Here is a 15,849-nt window from a genome sequence, read left to right on the forward strand (position 1 = left end):
GCGCTACAATGGTACTACAGCCATGTCGAGGAAGTTATACTTCCGTATCGACACTATTTGTTGTTGTTTTCATTTCTAAATTTTTCAGTTACAGTATTAAATATCCATCACTTGTTTTAAACTGTATCCAGACAAACAGACCCTAAATTAACTGATTTAATTGCAATAATAATATTTAATTTCCTTTAAAGTCTAAAAAGTAGCTTTGGTCTGTAGTTCATTGTCCGGATAAAAATAAAGTTTTTAATTTCTGTTCGTTTCTCCAAATTTAATATATCAAATTTAATAATAAAAGATTGTAATGTTATAACTAAAATATTTCATCAAGTTAATTTATCGTAAATATTTATTTTACAGAAAAAAAAATATCATTTTAAATGTTTCAAGTTGCAGAATAGAAAATTCTTGTTTTATGAAGAAATTCTTGTTTTATGAATATTATTTCTCGATTATCGCAGAATAGAAAATTCTTGTTTTAAGGTTCGGTAGCCATTATGTTGAGACTCGCCACACTTGTAGGTACTCTTTTACGCCCAGTTTAACTCTATCTCTGAATTTGCTTACTAGAGATGGAATTTTGACGTAAGTTGCATACAAATTGCGTCTGAAACGTCCTATCCGTGACACTTTTCCCTTGTACAATGGGACGATACAAATGTCAGTATTAAAATCACTAGACACGATGTTCTGTTTAGTCATTAATTCAGTAGGAAGTGTGTTGAAATAGAAAATTGAATAAATAGTTAATGTCGTGTAAATTTAATATTAAAATTATCAATTGTACTCTCTGTACTGCTGATGAGAGCCATATTATTTTAATGGTTGTACATGGTTTCAAATAGGGTCAACCTTTGGATTTAATTTTCTTTTACAAAATTTCATTGAATAAAGTAATTTCTGGAATTATATAATGTGTGTTTTATTTTATACCTCAAGATTAGATATTACAAAACTTTACTCTTCCTATAGTAATGTCAATATTGTATAATATATAATATATAAGATACTTATTGAATACTCAGAATTGGAACCGGAAAATTAAACTGTGTTGTTCTGAAAAAACTAAGTTTTTATCTTACAATTATTTATTATACATTTTGATACAAAATAAAATAAAATATAAAACCTGAAAAAAACACAGAAACGACATTCAAAGTTGTTTAACCGATTTGAAATAATATTAAAATAAAATATATTTTTTTATAATTGATTACAGTCAAGTATGTTTTCATAAGCAATACAGTAGCTCTTTTTTTTGGTATCGCAGGGGAACCCATTTACGGGTGATATACAGGACGCCCGGGTTGGCAGTCCTAGACCGTATGTTGGCTTCAGCACTTGGGGTTACAATACCGACCAAACCCCTGCGGGAGAATTCAGCCGCTTTAATTGGAGGGTCCCGGATCTGCAGGCAACAGGATCACTCCAGCGACAGGCTAGCCTCGACGAAAAGGCCAGACTTCTCCGTCATGGGGACTGTCCGGCTCACCTCTGAATAATCCTGACGACACCGTATCTAGCAGGATCGAGTCACCATCCCGGCCCGACATAGGCACAGGGGCATTACGCCTCCTACGCACCCCCGTTCGTTGCCTGCGGACGGAGGCTTCGTCGGTGGGCTCCTCTTTCATCCGCTCGTCATTCTCCTCCTGGGACTCGTTGTCGCCGAGCATCGCGGTGATGACGCTCGTCAGTGACAAGTCCCTTCCGAAGACTGTCGTCAGATCGCGATGCAGCGCCACCCATCTCGGGCACACCTCGTTCAACTTAATCAAGAGACAATAACACGAGTTACCAAGGTGCGAAACTTGGGTGTTTAAATCGATAGCAAATTAACTTTTAAGTCACATTAATTTTGTTACTGCTAAAGCATTCCGAATGCTTGGCTTTGTGTTGAGAGTGGGACGTGATTTTAAAAATGTCGGAACAATTCTCCTTTATAACTCTTTTGTAAGATCTATCTTGGAATACTGCTCAACTGTATGCTGATGCTGAAAAAGAACAATTTTATAAAGAAGCAGAGCAGTTTTTTAAACGAGCTATTAAGTACTTAGAAGAATTATTTGATTTCAATGAGAACTCCCTATATAAAAGACTCTCCACCAATAATGATATATTGTATAATGATAATTGTTCTTTATAAGAAACATTTATATTAAATCAACTCCCAGAAGAGAAACTTAAAATGTCCAATGACAAAATATGAGCCTATTTTATTGGTAGGCGCCATGAGGTAAAAAATTAAAAAAAAAATTATGTGCTTAGTACTGTCTATTCCAGTACGGATTGTGGAAGATTGTTTAGTTTACTGAACAATCAATGGATTTAATAAAAGTAGAGGTAATAATATCACTAAAATTTGATGTAAATTGCTTAAATTAAAAGTTAAATAGTGACAAAGCACAGAAAATGGTAAAATCGGTGAAAATTAACAAAAATTACATGTGGCAAGCTAAAAAATAAAGTACTTTATTAAATTTCGTCGATGCTTGATAATATGATAATATAAATAATGAAAAAACCATATTCTAGTTTTTCTTTGTTAGTACTTATTTATATAGACATTTGTATCAGTAGCTGATGATATAAAAATAACATAAAATGTTATTTTAAAAATATATGTATCAACTTTGATTTTATTTTATTTTTGTTTTTTCCGACCAGAGTCCCCATATCCCGAAAAATTTGTTTTTTTTTCTCCCGATAATAGGGTCATTCGATCTGGCAACCCCGTCGTTGCGGATCGTTTCAAGCACGGAGCATAGACTATAGAGCAATTTTTGCATGAGTTCGCCACGTATATACATCTCTAGAGTTGTTATATATGTTGTTTTTTTTCTTTCGGTCATTGTAACTTATACTTAAAATATACATAAGTTAAAACTAAAAGGACATCAGGTAAAATGAAACCCAGTCTATTAATTTATACGCTAGGGTAAATTCGAAAGAACATCTGTAAAAGCGTAGAAACGTGTGTATATTATGATGATAACAACTTTTACAACTTTTTGAATTGTTGTATCTCAGAAACGGTTTTTCAGCTTGTTGGGAATTTATGCACCTTCGAATGTCTTATAAAATGATCAGACTAAACGTTGATAGATCAGTTCAAATTAGCGCACAACAGCCCGCGCTTTTATTGAGACAACTTAGCGATCGCAGCACTACGCTATTTCGTCGATATTTTCGGGACGCTATTTTCTACAGCTATCGTTCTCTCTTTCTCATGGTTTCAAGGTCACGCACCGACACCGATTGAGTGAGAAAATAAAGATCTGTATCCGTATCAGTATCTGCGGATTTTGACACTTTGAAAATAACGGTTATGATTATAAATACACAAATACGTCGTTTAGCATTTTTTATTTGGGACTTACAATAATGAAAAGGTTATCAGAGATGAAAATTTGTTTGATAGATGTGGTTCCGTTTATTGATATATGTCGAATGCTATTAGTTAGATATGGAGAAATGAGATTAAAGAGCTTTACCATAAATACCGTAATACTCAACTTAATAGAATCCCATGGTCCAAGCGATTAAACGCCTTTGATAAATCATAAAATACACCAATAGCATTTTGGGACCTCTCTCAAGAATCATATTATATGCTTAAGAAGTGCCACACCAGCATTTGTCGTAGAGCAACCACCAGTGAAACCGCACGATTCACTGTTAACCTTAAAATGGAAATTAAATTGATTAAATATAATTTTTCATATTTTAGTTAAAAATTCTAGGCTTGAAATTGGTCTATAATTACTGAGATCACAACGATTTCCCTTTTTAAAAAGTAGCAAAACTTTACTAAAATTAAAGAAATCTGGATAAGAACCTAATTTAATACTTACACAACATAATTCCCAGGCAACACATGACCTATAAGTCTATAACTGACTTTACATAATCTATAATATAAAAATGAGTCGCTGAATGTGTTGCTAAGCGCAAAACTCGAGAACGGTTGGACCGATTTCGCTAATTCTTTTTTTAAAATATTCCTTGAAGTACGAGGATGATTCTTACGAAGAGAAAAATTCTAAAAAAAAAAATTAATAAAATTAAAGAATCGACTGTTAGGCGATACGAAGTTCGCCGGGTCAGCTAGTAGATCATAATTATAAAGAGTAATACTATTTTATTATTTATTATTTGCTGTTTTGCTGTGTGGCTACGGCACTAAAGAATTTAGCCACCCCCTCTCTTCCCGTGGGTGTCGTAAGAGGCGACTAAGGGATAACAAGGTTCCACAACCACTTTGGAACTTAAGAAGCCGACCGATGGCGGGATAACCATCCAACTGCTGGCTTTGAAATACACAGGCCGAAGACGGGCAGCAGCGTCTTCGGTGCGACAAAGCCAGTACTGCGGTCACCAACCCGCCTGCCCAGCGTGGTGACTATGGGCAAAACACATGAGTTCACGTTATTTTTGGCGTAAACTTGTGAAGGCCTATGTCCAGCAGTGGACTGTATGGGCTGTAATGATGATTTATTATTTTATTATTTTATACTTTATTGTACACCACAAATATATTACAAAAAAAAAGCATAAAGATAGTTACAGACAGTGAAGTACAATGGGCGGACTTATGGCTAATTAGCCATTTCTTCCAGACAACCCTATTTTACGTCAATTTGACATATAAAAATGACTTCATGACTTACATAAACTATTGAAAGCCATTAACCCTGAAGAAGAATAAGAAGAAGAAGAAGACTTATACAAACTTGACTGCTGTACATGACTTGCATGTTATATACTTCTTATGTAATATTTACATCAAGTTGTGATGTCGCATGCGTCATTGCTTTACGTGGAGATTACATACCAAGTCGGTCGTTCTATTAATATGCTGCAAGTCCTATTATGTATATCATTTATAAAAATATTGAAAAGTAGAAGACCAAGGTGCGAGCCCTGGAGGATGGCAGAAGAAACGAGAACAAAAGAGGAAACATTTTTTTTATTTGCCCTTTCACTGTCACTGCCTGGCTACGGTTATCTAGGTAAGAAGAAAGCCATCGAAGTAGATCGCCATGTATACCGACTCTTTCTAGTTTATTTATCAATATTGCATGTGGTATCTTATCAAAGGCCTTAGAATAGTCGGTATACACGACATCCACCTGGTAACCCTGATCCATGGCAATAGAAACGCGATGGACAAACTCACACAAATTACTCTCTGTTGATCTCCCGTCCACAAACCCATACTACTGAATATTGTCATACACAATTTTCTCAAACAATTTAGCAACACTAGACAATTTTGAAATCGGTCTATAATTTTTCACATTAGGCCTATCACCAAACTTGCTTACAGGAACAACGTAGGATCGTTTCCAAATATCAGGCACGATACCCAATCGTAAAGATATGGAAAACAAAAGCCGAAGCGGATAAGCCAAAGATTTGTGGCATAATTGTAAAAAAATAGGAGGTAAGCTCAATACAACCTAACGACAAATTACTTTTGAAGGACACGTTACCTTGGAACCCATAAGAACTAGCAATATTAGGCGGCGCCGAATAGACAGATTTAAAGTGTTCATTAAAAAATTGACATATTATGTTTGCATCGGAGCTGCACTCATTCTTAAAAAAAACATCTTTAGGTATATTTACTGAAGCCCTTTTAGATCCAATGAAAGCCCAAAAAAAATTACTATTCCTGTTAATTTATTAATTCTGATTGATATACATATATATATATATTTATGAGAACACTCAATCTGGACCTGTTTTTGACGATTTCTTAAATAGCTGAACATGTTGTTGTCAGATACTCGACCATAAATTTTCCATCGCCTATGACAACGCAACTTATCGCATATTATTTTAATTAGACCATTATTATACCAAAAAGGATACCTTTTATCGCCTTTTAAAGTTTTGATAGGAACATATTACGAAATTATGGAGTTAATAGTATTATAAAATAAATTAACAGCATCAGAGATATCACAGTTACTCAACAAATGACACCAATCAATACCAGATATTCCTTCATTTATTTCATTATAATTAGCATTTCGAAATAACCGTACCCTACGAGGAGTGGAAAAAGTAGATCTATCAAAAGCAATACTTAATTTCACATTAAGTGTAGGCTGTGTAGAATGATGGACATCTTCTTTTGTTAGAGGAGAATCATTGCGACTCACAACACAGTGTAGTGCACAGCAAATTCGTGCTGCCGACGCCGCAGCAACGCCATTATAGTGACTTTATGTGTGTTTATTTAAGTGTACATTGTTTAGTGCGATATTACGAGTATGTCAACTAGTTTTAAAACAACCAATGTATCTCAACCGGAACTTTTCACTTGTCCAGAATGCACTAACGGAAAGTTGTTTAGAGGCCGCAAAGGCTTAAAAATTCACACCACCCGTTGCCACAGCGATCCATTAGTGCATTCATTACCTATTTTAACCGATACTTCATCAACCGTAACCAGTGATAATAATTCGGTTCCATTTAAAAAATTTATTTTAAAATGTCACCAAAATATCCCGCTTGTTAAACGAGTTCCCAGAGGAGCGAAGATGTCTCTAGCTAGATCTCTATCAACTGTGATTAAAAAATGTATTTCGGACACTGATTCGGCCTGGCAAAACCTTTTTTTTCCTACGAATTTTTACATGTTGATAAAACCAAAAATGGCTCTTTATCAACTAAATTAAAACAGAATAGCTTGTTACACATTCCGATTATCATTCTTAAAAATCCACGACCTTTATATTGTAATTCTAGTAAAATTATTGAAAATAAAGCTATGGATGGAGATCTTAAGCATGCAGCTCGCATTCTTTTCTCTAGTGATACCCTCGCACCTTTTGATAATAAAACGCTAGAAGCCTTACGCGAAAAGCATCCCTTACCGAATCCGGCGTCCTTGCCAAGTCCACCTATTTTCAATAATGTTTTACAGGTTAAAAATGAAGACGCCTATGCTGCAATTATGTCGTTCACAAGTTTGACGCAAAATCTTACAGGTCACAAAAACCGTGCCAGGCTTTTAGCTGTGTCAAATAAAGAGTCAGGTCACTGGTTACACGCAATGCCGTCAAAAAATCTTGGGACACTTTTAGACAATGAAAGTTTTAGAATTGCTCTCGGTCTCCGGTTGGGAACTCCACTGTGCTTTGAACACAGATGTCCGTGCGGAAAAGAGGTCGATTCTTTCGGACTACATGGCCTTTCCTGTAACAAGAGTTCAGGTAGGTTTTCCCGCCACGGTTCCCTAAACGATACCATAAAAAGAGCTCTTGCCACCATCGACGTTCCTGCTCTTATCGAGCCTACTAGAATTATTCGCAATGATGGCAAGAGACCTGATGGATTGACGTTGGTTCCCTGTGAAAGGGGACGGGCGCTTTAGTGAGACGCAACCTGTGTTGACACCCTTGCTCCGTCTGATGTCAGGGAGACAGCCTTAAAAGCGGGAGCCGCAGCGGAAAAAGCTGAAACGACTAAACGGCACAAATATTCGTCACTAATTTCAAATTACATCTTTGTGCCGTTTGCAGTCGAAACACTTGAACCTTGGAGTAGCAGTGCTAAAAATTTTTTAAATGAGATAACTCCTCGCCTTATTGCATCCACTGTGGTGACAAGAGGGCTGGTGCATTTTTTGCCCACCAAAACTATCTGTAAATATTTAGTTCTTAAGTTGTGAATTGTAAATAATATGTATAATATTTAATAAACTAAGAAGAGTATGTCCCAATATATAATAAATAATTTACCCAAAATCAAAACGTAAAATCACACAATATACCATGATTGCTTTCAACAATAATAATAATAACAATATGAAAGTAAACACAAACAAACACACATTAAAATGAAAAAACATAACTAGTTATATATACGAGTACAATAGTCCTCATGTAATTTCGTTTAAATTCTTGAAACTTGTAAAGTGCAATACTGGACTATTATCGGAACGACGAGCCATAATACTGCAGTTTTTCACCCACACATATTTATAATTCTCATCACTTGCTGCCTTCTTCACCGATTGCAATAACGCTTTATTTGTGCTGGTGAGATGATCGTTGAAGAATATCGAACTGTTGCCATCATTAAAACCAATATCAGTACCTCTAAGCTTACATTTCATAGCGGAAACGTAGTAGGTACAAAACAATCTCAATAACAGTTTCAATTAGTACTTCAATTTTTATACAATTAATTATAATAATTTTATTATTTCCCAAAAGGTTTTGTTGAAACGTAATTTCTTAAGTTTTTATTTAATATTATTTGTTTTTGATATAAGTAGATATCAGTCGTTTGTGAAATGAAATCGATTACTAATATTTGCAACTGATAGAGATAAAACGTTGGAAGTGGCAACCTCCGTCCAGTTCAGGTATGTACATTTAAAAATAAATGATATAACAAGTCGCGTGTTGTGCTCAATGTGACCGACTAATCAGTGACCGGTGCTCGGCACCCGGCGGCAACAGTTCACTGTTTACATCGACAAACGTAGGTAGTGTTTTGATTTGTAAATTTTATCACATTTCGTATATAAACATGGATATTATTAATTAATCTTATTAATAGCTACTACTGTATTCTTAAGGTAAGTTTACGTATGTTATTAGTAATTTTATTAAAAATATATCAATAATTTCGTTTTTTTTTTTTGTTATTTATTACGTTGATTGAGGACATTAAAACGGACTAGAGTACTTACGTGTGTATTGAATCAGACAGTTCAAATCGTTAACAGTGTTAACACAGTCTTTGAAAATATTCATTTCGTGAGGTTGCATGCACACTTGTTGTAAAATTAAGAGTCTTTTCCCTAGTTAAAGTAGAATATTACATTGATAAAAACTAATAAATAATTTCACTCTTATTTTAATCGACTTAAAATAAGCTATGTATCGTGTTATTCTAAAAATTTTTTTTATGAGTATTAACGACCTTACTCTTTTTTCTATTTAGTTACAAAGCAGGTACTATGTAATATATAAAATTCTCGTGTCGCGCTGTTTGTAGTTAAACTCCTCCGAAATGGCTTGACTGATTCTCATGAAATTTTGTGTGCATATTAGATAGGTCTGAGAGTCGAACATCTATTTTTCATACCCCTAAATGTAAAGGGTAGTCCAACCCAATTTTTTTTTAATTTTTAGATAAATTGTTAATTTTTATTTTATTATGATTTGGCGTTGAAAAATACATACAACCCTAAATTTTCACCCTTCTACCACCAACCCCTATTTTTAAATAGCGTTTAGCGGCAAGACAACGTTTTCCGAGTCAGCTAGTATAATTATAATAATCCCTACTTCCCTACTAATATTATAAATGTGAATGAAAGTTTGTTTGTTACGCTTTCACGCAAAAACTACTTAATTGATCATTCATTTTTGTCATATAATTTTTTATACTAATAAATTTCACTAGATGTCGCTGTCTGTGAAAAAAATAACCGAACCGTTGCTGTTGGGCGAGGGTCCGCACTGGGACGATCGCCAGCAGGCGTTGTTCTTTGTCAATATAATTGAAAATGGCATCCACAAGTACGTGCCGTCCACTGGTGTTCACACTCAAACTAAAGTTGGTAAGAATTCCTTAATTGAAGTACCTCAACTTTACAGAAGGTCACAGCTAAATAATACTGATCTCAAGTATGTGTGTGTTCCTATGGTAAGTAAGGTAGCTAGAGCTCCTGGGGAGATTTAAGGATAGAGTCGGCAACGCACTGGCTCCTTATGTTGGAGGCATCCATCATTACAGCCTATACAGTTCACTGCTGGACATAGGCCTCCACAAGTTTACGCCAAAAATAACGTGAACTCGTGTGTTTTGCCCATAGTCACCACGCTGGGCAGGCGGATTGGTGACCGCAGTACTGGCTTTGTCGCACCGACGACGCTGCTGCCCGTCTTCGGCCTGTGTATTTCAAAGCCCGCAGTTGGATGGTTATCCCGCCATCGGTCGGCTTTTTAAGTTCCAAGGTGGTAGCGGAACTGTGTTATCCCTTAGTCATCATCATCATCAGGGGGCATCTATAGGTTGACATAATCATAATGGAGAATACACAAGAGATAATCAAACTTGGTGGGTGCTTCGGTGAGTGGAACGGAATCATCGTATAGTTGAAGTTGATAGGAAAAAAGTAGTTATGTCTAAAGAGAGCAGAAAAAAAAAAACTTTTTTGACTGCTAATTATTAAAGAGTATCTTATTTTTATAGACACCACAGTTTTTAGGAGTAAACTTGGATTTGAAACTTCAGTAGAATTCTACCTCCGGCCATCTTTTCTATAGCGCCTATATTTATGACATAAGTACGGTTCTTGTAAACTCAAAACACTTACTCTATGCTGACGACAAAAAAGTATACATGAGCGTACGCACGGTTGATGATTGTAAGCGGTTACAACATGATCTTAACAACCTATTTGATTACTATACAAAGAACAATATAAATGTTAGTATCCAGAAATGTCAATGTATTAGTTTTACTCGTAAAAATAACCCCATTTTTTTAACTATCATTTTAATGGTGTTGAAATTGGCAGAACAAATTTGGTCAGTGATTTAGGTGTATATTTTGATAGCAAAATGTTAATGTCTTCTCTTATTGATATAATTAGGTCCAAAGCACTAAGAAATCTTGGTTTTGTCATACGAACCTGTAGTCCCTTTAAAGATCCTCTTAGCTTCAAAATAGTTTATTATGCATACGTTAGAAGCATCTTAGAATACGCTGCTCCTATATGGTCTCCAAGGTATGATGTTTATATAAAACGCATTGAAAGTGTACAAAAGAAATTTGTTCATCACCTTAAATTTAAGTGTAAAAAAGTCGATATAAGTGATGAATACGTAGATATCTGCCGAGCTTATAACCTTCTGACGTTAACGGAACGCAGGGAGGTATTAGACATGGGGCTATTGTATGATATATTTCGTGGCCGCATCAAATGCCCGAAGCTTGTTGAACGCATTATACTAAACAACCCTTCACGGCGCACAAGACACACTGCTTTATTTTATGTCCCGAACTGCTCCACCAACTATGCACAGAATTCTATACTTACAAGATTACCTAACTCATACAATTTGAAATTTCAAAACGTAGATATTTTCAATGGTTCAAAAAATATTTTTCAATACAAAATAAAACAACAGTTCTTTAAAAAAAATAATCAAAACTACAACTAAATATATATAATTTATATATATTTCATAAATATTTATATAATGTTCACTATTATTATTATCATTATTATATATGTTATATTTCCTTCCATATAGAGTTAATTGTTTTTAAATTATCCTTCCCAGGGGAATTTATAGGTTTAATATGAAAACAAGTTTGTTTGTTTTCTTCTTGTGTTTTTCCTTTTATTTTATTTTATCACATTTGTTAATTTAAATTTTAAACGGATGGATCGTCGTAATTGGCTTTTTTGATTATATTTCATTCTAGTTTGTTTTATAATTTTTTCTGTGCTGTGTACTATCCCTTATAAGTAAATAAATAAATAAATCTGTGACTGGAAGACTCGTCCCTGCAGAATTCGCTGTTAGAAATTCTTGTATATATAAGTATAATGAATCTCGGAAACGGCTCCAACGATTTTCATGAAATTTAGTATGCAGGGGATTTTGGGGATAATAAATTGATCTAGCTAGGATTTATTTTTAGGAAATGTCGTTTTATCCCTATAAATGTCGTTTTGAGTCAATGAATAAATGGTTACAATATTATTAGAATACGAAGGTAAATTTCGCCATTGTCTACAAGGTTATTCGCCGTTGTCTAATAGCTCAGGTGGGAAATGGACCGGTCCCAAAACGATCGAGAAGACACTGGTTCAAATCCTCGGGTCTTTCGATAGATTTTTTTTCTTTTTTTTTCTAATTGCACTCGTGATTTTTTATTTAAAAAACCAGTTTATATTTATTTTTATCATGACGGTAAGATCGAAAAATATTAATCATATTTTATCAGTATGTAGTTCGTATTTAAATAAAATTGACTGAGCTAAGCTCGGTCATCCAGGTACTACTACTATTATTTTTTATTCGTATAATAAAGAATATAGTATTTGATTGTAGACATTTGTATGTAAGTTTATTATACATCTACACCACCTACCCAATTTAGATAATAACTTTCCTTTCTATGTATGGGTTGTCTGGAAGAAATGGCTAATTAGCCATAAGTCCGCCCATTGTACTTCACTGTCTGTAACTATCTTTATGCTTTGTTTGTAATATATTTGTGGTGTACAATAAAGTATAAAATAAATAAATAAATAAATAAATAAATATAACTACATATTTAAAAATTTGCAGACGGTTTTTAGACATTTTTTTTCTTTCAAAGATGGCTCTGTAGGCTTCATAGTGCCAGTTGAGGGTACAACCGACCAGTTCCTTATCGGCTTGGGCAGAAGATTCGTGATAATACGATGGGACGGAGGAGATGGTACTCCAGTGAAGATAGTCCAGGAGCTGGGAGCTGTAGACCAGGACATAGAGCCTAGTCCAAGGTTAAATGATGGAAAAGCTGATCCGAGGGGTAGGGTTTTTGCAGGTAGGAAAAATATCTTAGGCAATTTTTTACTTCTTAAAATAAGGAGGTTAAAAATATTTTAGTAGACGTTTAAATGAAAACTTGCAAATGTAATAACTATACAAGAATTAATCCGAATAGTAGGTACATACCTACTTAATTTTATGATAATTATGTTTATCGAATGAAATTATCATGAAAAAAAAAACATTATTTCACAATAATGATCGATGACACAGATACTAAATGTCACGACATATGAAGATCAACATCTACACACTAATATCTTATCTTTAACATATTATGCGATGTCTGTACAGAATGATGATCCATATTTATTTTATGTAATCAATAACACGCCTATTACGTTGATATTTAACAATGGATGTGATAGTTTAGTAGCCTATGTAGTTACTATTGAACCATCACAAGTCTCATTTAAACCATTAATGCTACAGAATTCGCTGTTTACAAACATACTTCTCTATAAATATATAATACAAAATAATTGGTTCTTATTTTAAATGTATTTTCTTCAATTTTTCTTTTCATCTTTTCTTTCATCATTTCGCTTTAAATATAGGTACCTAAGTCTTTTTCATATGTTATATATGTTTTATAGTCTATTTGTTGTTCTGCGAGTACCTGACGATGTAGCAACAAGTCTAAGGTCGTGTAGTTCTGTAGTCACAAAGATAATTAGTAATATGATGGAAAAAGAAGTCTAGGTAATACATATCTTTACACATCTTGTTCCTAGACTGCTGTGTAAGTCTGTAATGGTTGATTGTCTTAATTTTTCACTCCTTGCATATCCTATATTATGTAAGATTCCTTCAGCTCGATTATCTACTCATGCCTCGTAAGACACAAAGCCATACTAGAACAACGTCATCACCATTAAACCATAACCATAAACAATCACAAGATGCTATTTCATATAACGAATTTATTTTACAGGTACAATGGGTTTTGAGGAGCCTTTAGGCAACGTTCTCCCAGACCAGGGCTCACTGTACCGAGTGGACAAAACCGGGATACACAAGCTGTGTTCTAAGATCGGCATATCTAACGGTCTTGCCTGGGACCTCAAGAAGAAGGCGTTCTACTACACGGACAGTATGGAGCGGAAGATTAGAAGATACGATTATGATGTGGAGACTGGCGAAATATGTTGGTTACTTGATTAGTTTTTGAATAGTACTTGATAGAATTTTTCTTTTGAATAAGGCTTTAGTTGCTTGGCGACTGTGCATTGGCGGATTTACCACTGGGCTGAGTAGGGTAGAGCCTGGGGCGGTAAACTTGAGGGAACGGCAAATTTGGCCTAAATTAAAAAAAAAAAAGAATCATAAAGTAGCAATTTCATAAATAAAATGATTGTTTTTTTTATATAACTAGGTCGGCAAACGAGGGTAACCACACCTAAATCCTAATGTCACCTAATGGTAAGCGAATACCGTAGCTTATAGACCAGAAGCACTGCGAGTGCGTTGGCGATCCTATCCCAAATTCCTCCCAGGAGCTCTGTTCGCCTTACTTACCAACAGGTCGAGGTACATCCCTAGTCGGGCTGCTCCATATTTTGAGCAGGAATTTTCCTACTACACCTTACCTCAGTTAAATTTGATTGTGAATTGGGGTATCGAATTTCAGAGGTCAGCAGGGGCACCAAAGCCGAACAGCCAACTGGTGGCAAACTTGTAAGTCTGCCACTGCGACTATGTTGATCTCATTAGTCGCCATAGTACAAATCTCCGTAATTTAATTAATTTTTACTTTATTTATTTATAATTTGTAAAACAGACTTTAGTTGCTTGATGACTGTGTCCGCTCTATAATGTTATATGCATCAGACTCACACAGCTATTTCTGTTATTGTTTCTGTATGTGTCTGTGTTATTTTACAACTGCTGGGCATAGGCCTCTTTCCCCATGTAGGAAAAGGATCAAAGTTTAATCCACCACGACGCTCCAATGGGAGTTTGTGGATATATTCCCTACTATGAGTAACGCTCGCTATCAGGTGTACATGATAACAACCGGGACGGACGGCTTAACGTGCTCTCCGAGGCACGGTGCGGAGACGCACAGAGACTGCACAAACACCCAGACTACGGCAAACATCTTTATCGCCAATACAAATGTTTGTCATGTGCGGGGATCGAACCCGCAACCGCCAGCGCAACAGCCACAATCCAGTGCTGTGACCGTAAAGCCAACGCGTCGTCTTCCATAAATTGAACTAATTTTATGAACATGTAATAAGTTTAACATCAGTAGTTTTCTTTATACCTATGATTAGATAGAGTCAAAATGCAAAATTATAAGCATCTAAAGATAACTATAAATTAAGCTTAATACTCTGCGACTCTGCTTTTCAACTTCGGAATACAAAGGAGATTGTAAAATATATTTTTTTCAGCAAATTTAATATACATATTCGATTTCGAAAAGAGCAACGTCACTGGCTTCCCGGATGGTATGACGATCGACAGCGATGGCAACTTGTGGGTGGCGGTGTTCAACGGGTCATCAGTTATTAAAATTGACCCGGAAACTGGGAAAGTACTTCAAACAGTACCAATACCTGCCCTCCAGGTGACCTCTGTGGTGTTTGGAGGTCCCAAGTTTGATATTTTGTTTGTGACTTCTGCGAGTATGAATATAGAGGGCGTCCAGGAGCCCCCCTGTGGATGCACGTTCATGGTCACCGGCCTTGGAGTTACTGGATTGCCGAGTTACAACTTTAAATATTGATATTTGTACAAACTTCTACGAGTACGTCTGTTTGAGTATATTTGATGTATTTAATATTTATTTTTATATTATAATAAAATTGATATTATGTACGAATGTATGAATTTTAATCGTCATTATTAAATCACGCTCACGCTTCAACCTGTAATACCCCACCGCTGGGCATAGGCCTATCTTTCCGCATGTAGGAGAAGCATCAGAGCTTAATCCACCACGTTGCTGCAATGCGGGTTGGCGGATATATTGCTTATTATAATGAGAATGAGTTACGATCTCTATCAGGTGTATATGATAACGATCGGGACCAGGGCTTAACATCCTCTTCGAGGTATGGTGGGGAGACCCACAAGGACAGACATCCAAACCGGGAAGAAATATTTGTACAAATACAAATATCAATCCCGAGCGGGAATCAAACCCGCAACCTGTCGGTGTTTTAGGCGACTACTCGCATCACTATACCAGAGCGGTTGTTGCGGTTAATTAAAATAAAATTATCGAAACACTATAAATTTTAGTTAAATATTATGTGAC

At 35.3% G+C, this 15,849-nt stretch overlaps 1 protein-coding gene across 1 annotated transcript; it reads left to right on the forward strand.

Annotated features, from left to right (window-relative positions):
• The first annotated feature begins 9,429 nt into the window (after positions 1–9,429).
• On the forward strand, positions 9,430–15,411 carry LOC123658192 (regucalcin-like). Its single transcript, XM_045593633.1, has 4 exons — positions 9,430–9,586; positions 12,367–12,576; positions 13,516–13,728; positions 14,981–15,411. The coding sequence occupies exons 1-4, from the start codon at positions 9,430–9,432 to the stop codon at positions 15,313–15,315; spliced, it is 915 nt and encodes a 304-aa protein (XP_045449589.1). The 3' UTR covers positions 15,316–15,411.
• The last annotated feature ends 438 nt before the right edge of the window (positions 15,412–15,849 follow it).

The sequence above is a fragment of the Melitaea cinxia genome, chromosome 12 (genome assembly GCF_905220565.1).
Source record: "Melitaea cinxia chromosome 12, ilMelCinx1.1, whole genome shotgun sequence".
NCBI classification, from domain to species: domain Eukaryota; kingdom Metazoa; phylum Arthropoda; class Insecta; order Lepidoptera; family Nymphalidae; genus Melitaea; species Melitaea cinxia.

Bases quoted from the DNA above. Each gene is read 5' to 3' on its own strand.
- LOC123658192 (XM_045593633.1), top strand. From the start codon at position 9,430: ATGTCGCTGTCTGTGAAAAAAATAACCGAACCGTTGCTGTTGGGCGAG. The intron at 9,587-12,366 runs GTAAGAATTCCT...TTTCTTTCAAAG, and splicing joins TCACACTCAAACTAAAGTTG to ATGGCTCTGTAGGCTTCATA. The intron at 13,729-14,980 runs GTTGGTTACTTG...TATTTTTTTCAG, and splicing joins TGTGGAGACTGGCGAAATAT to CAAATTTAATATACATATTC.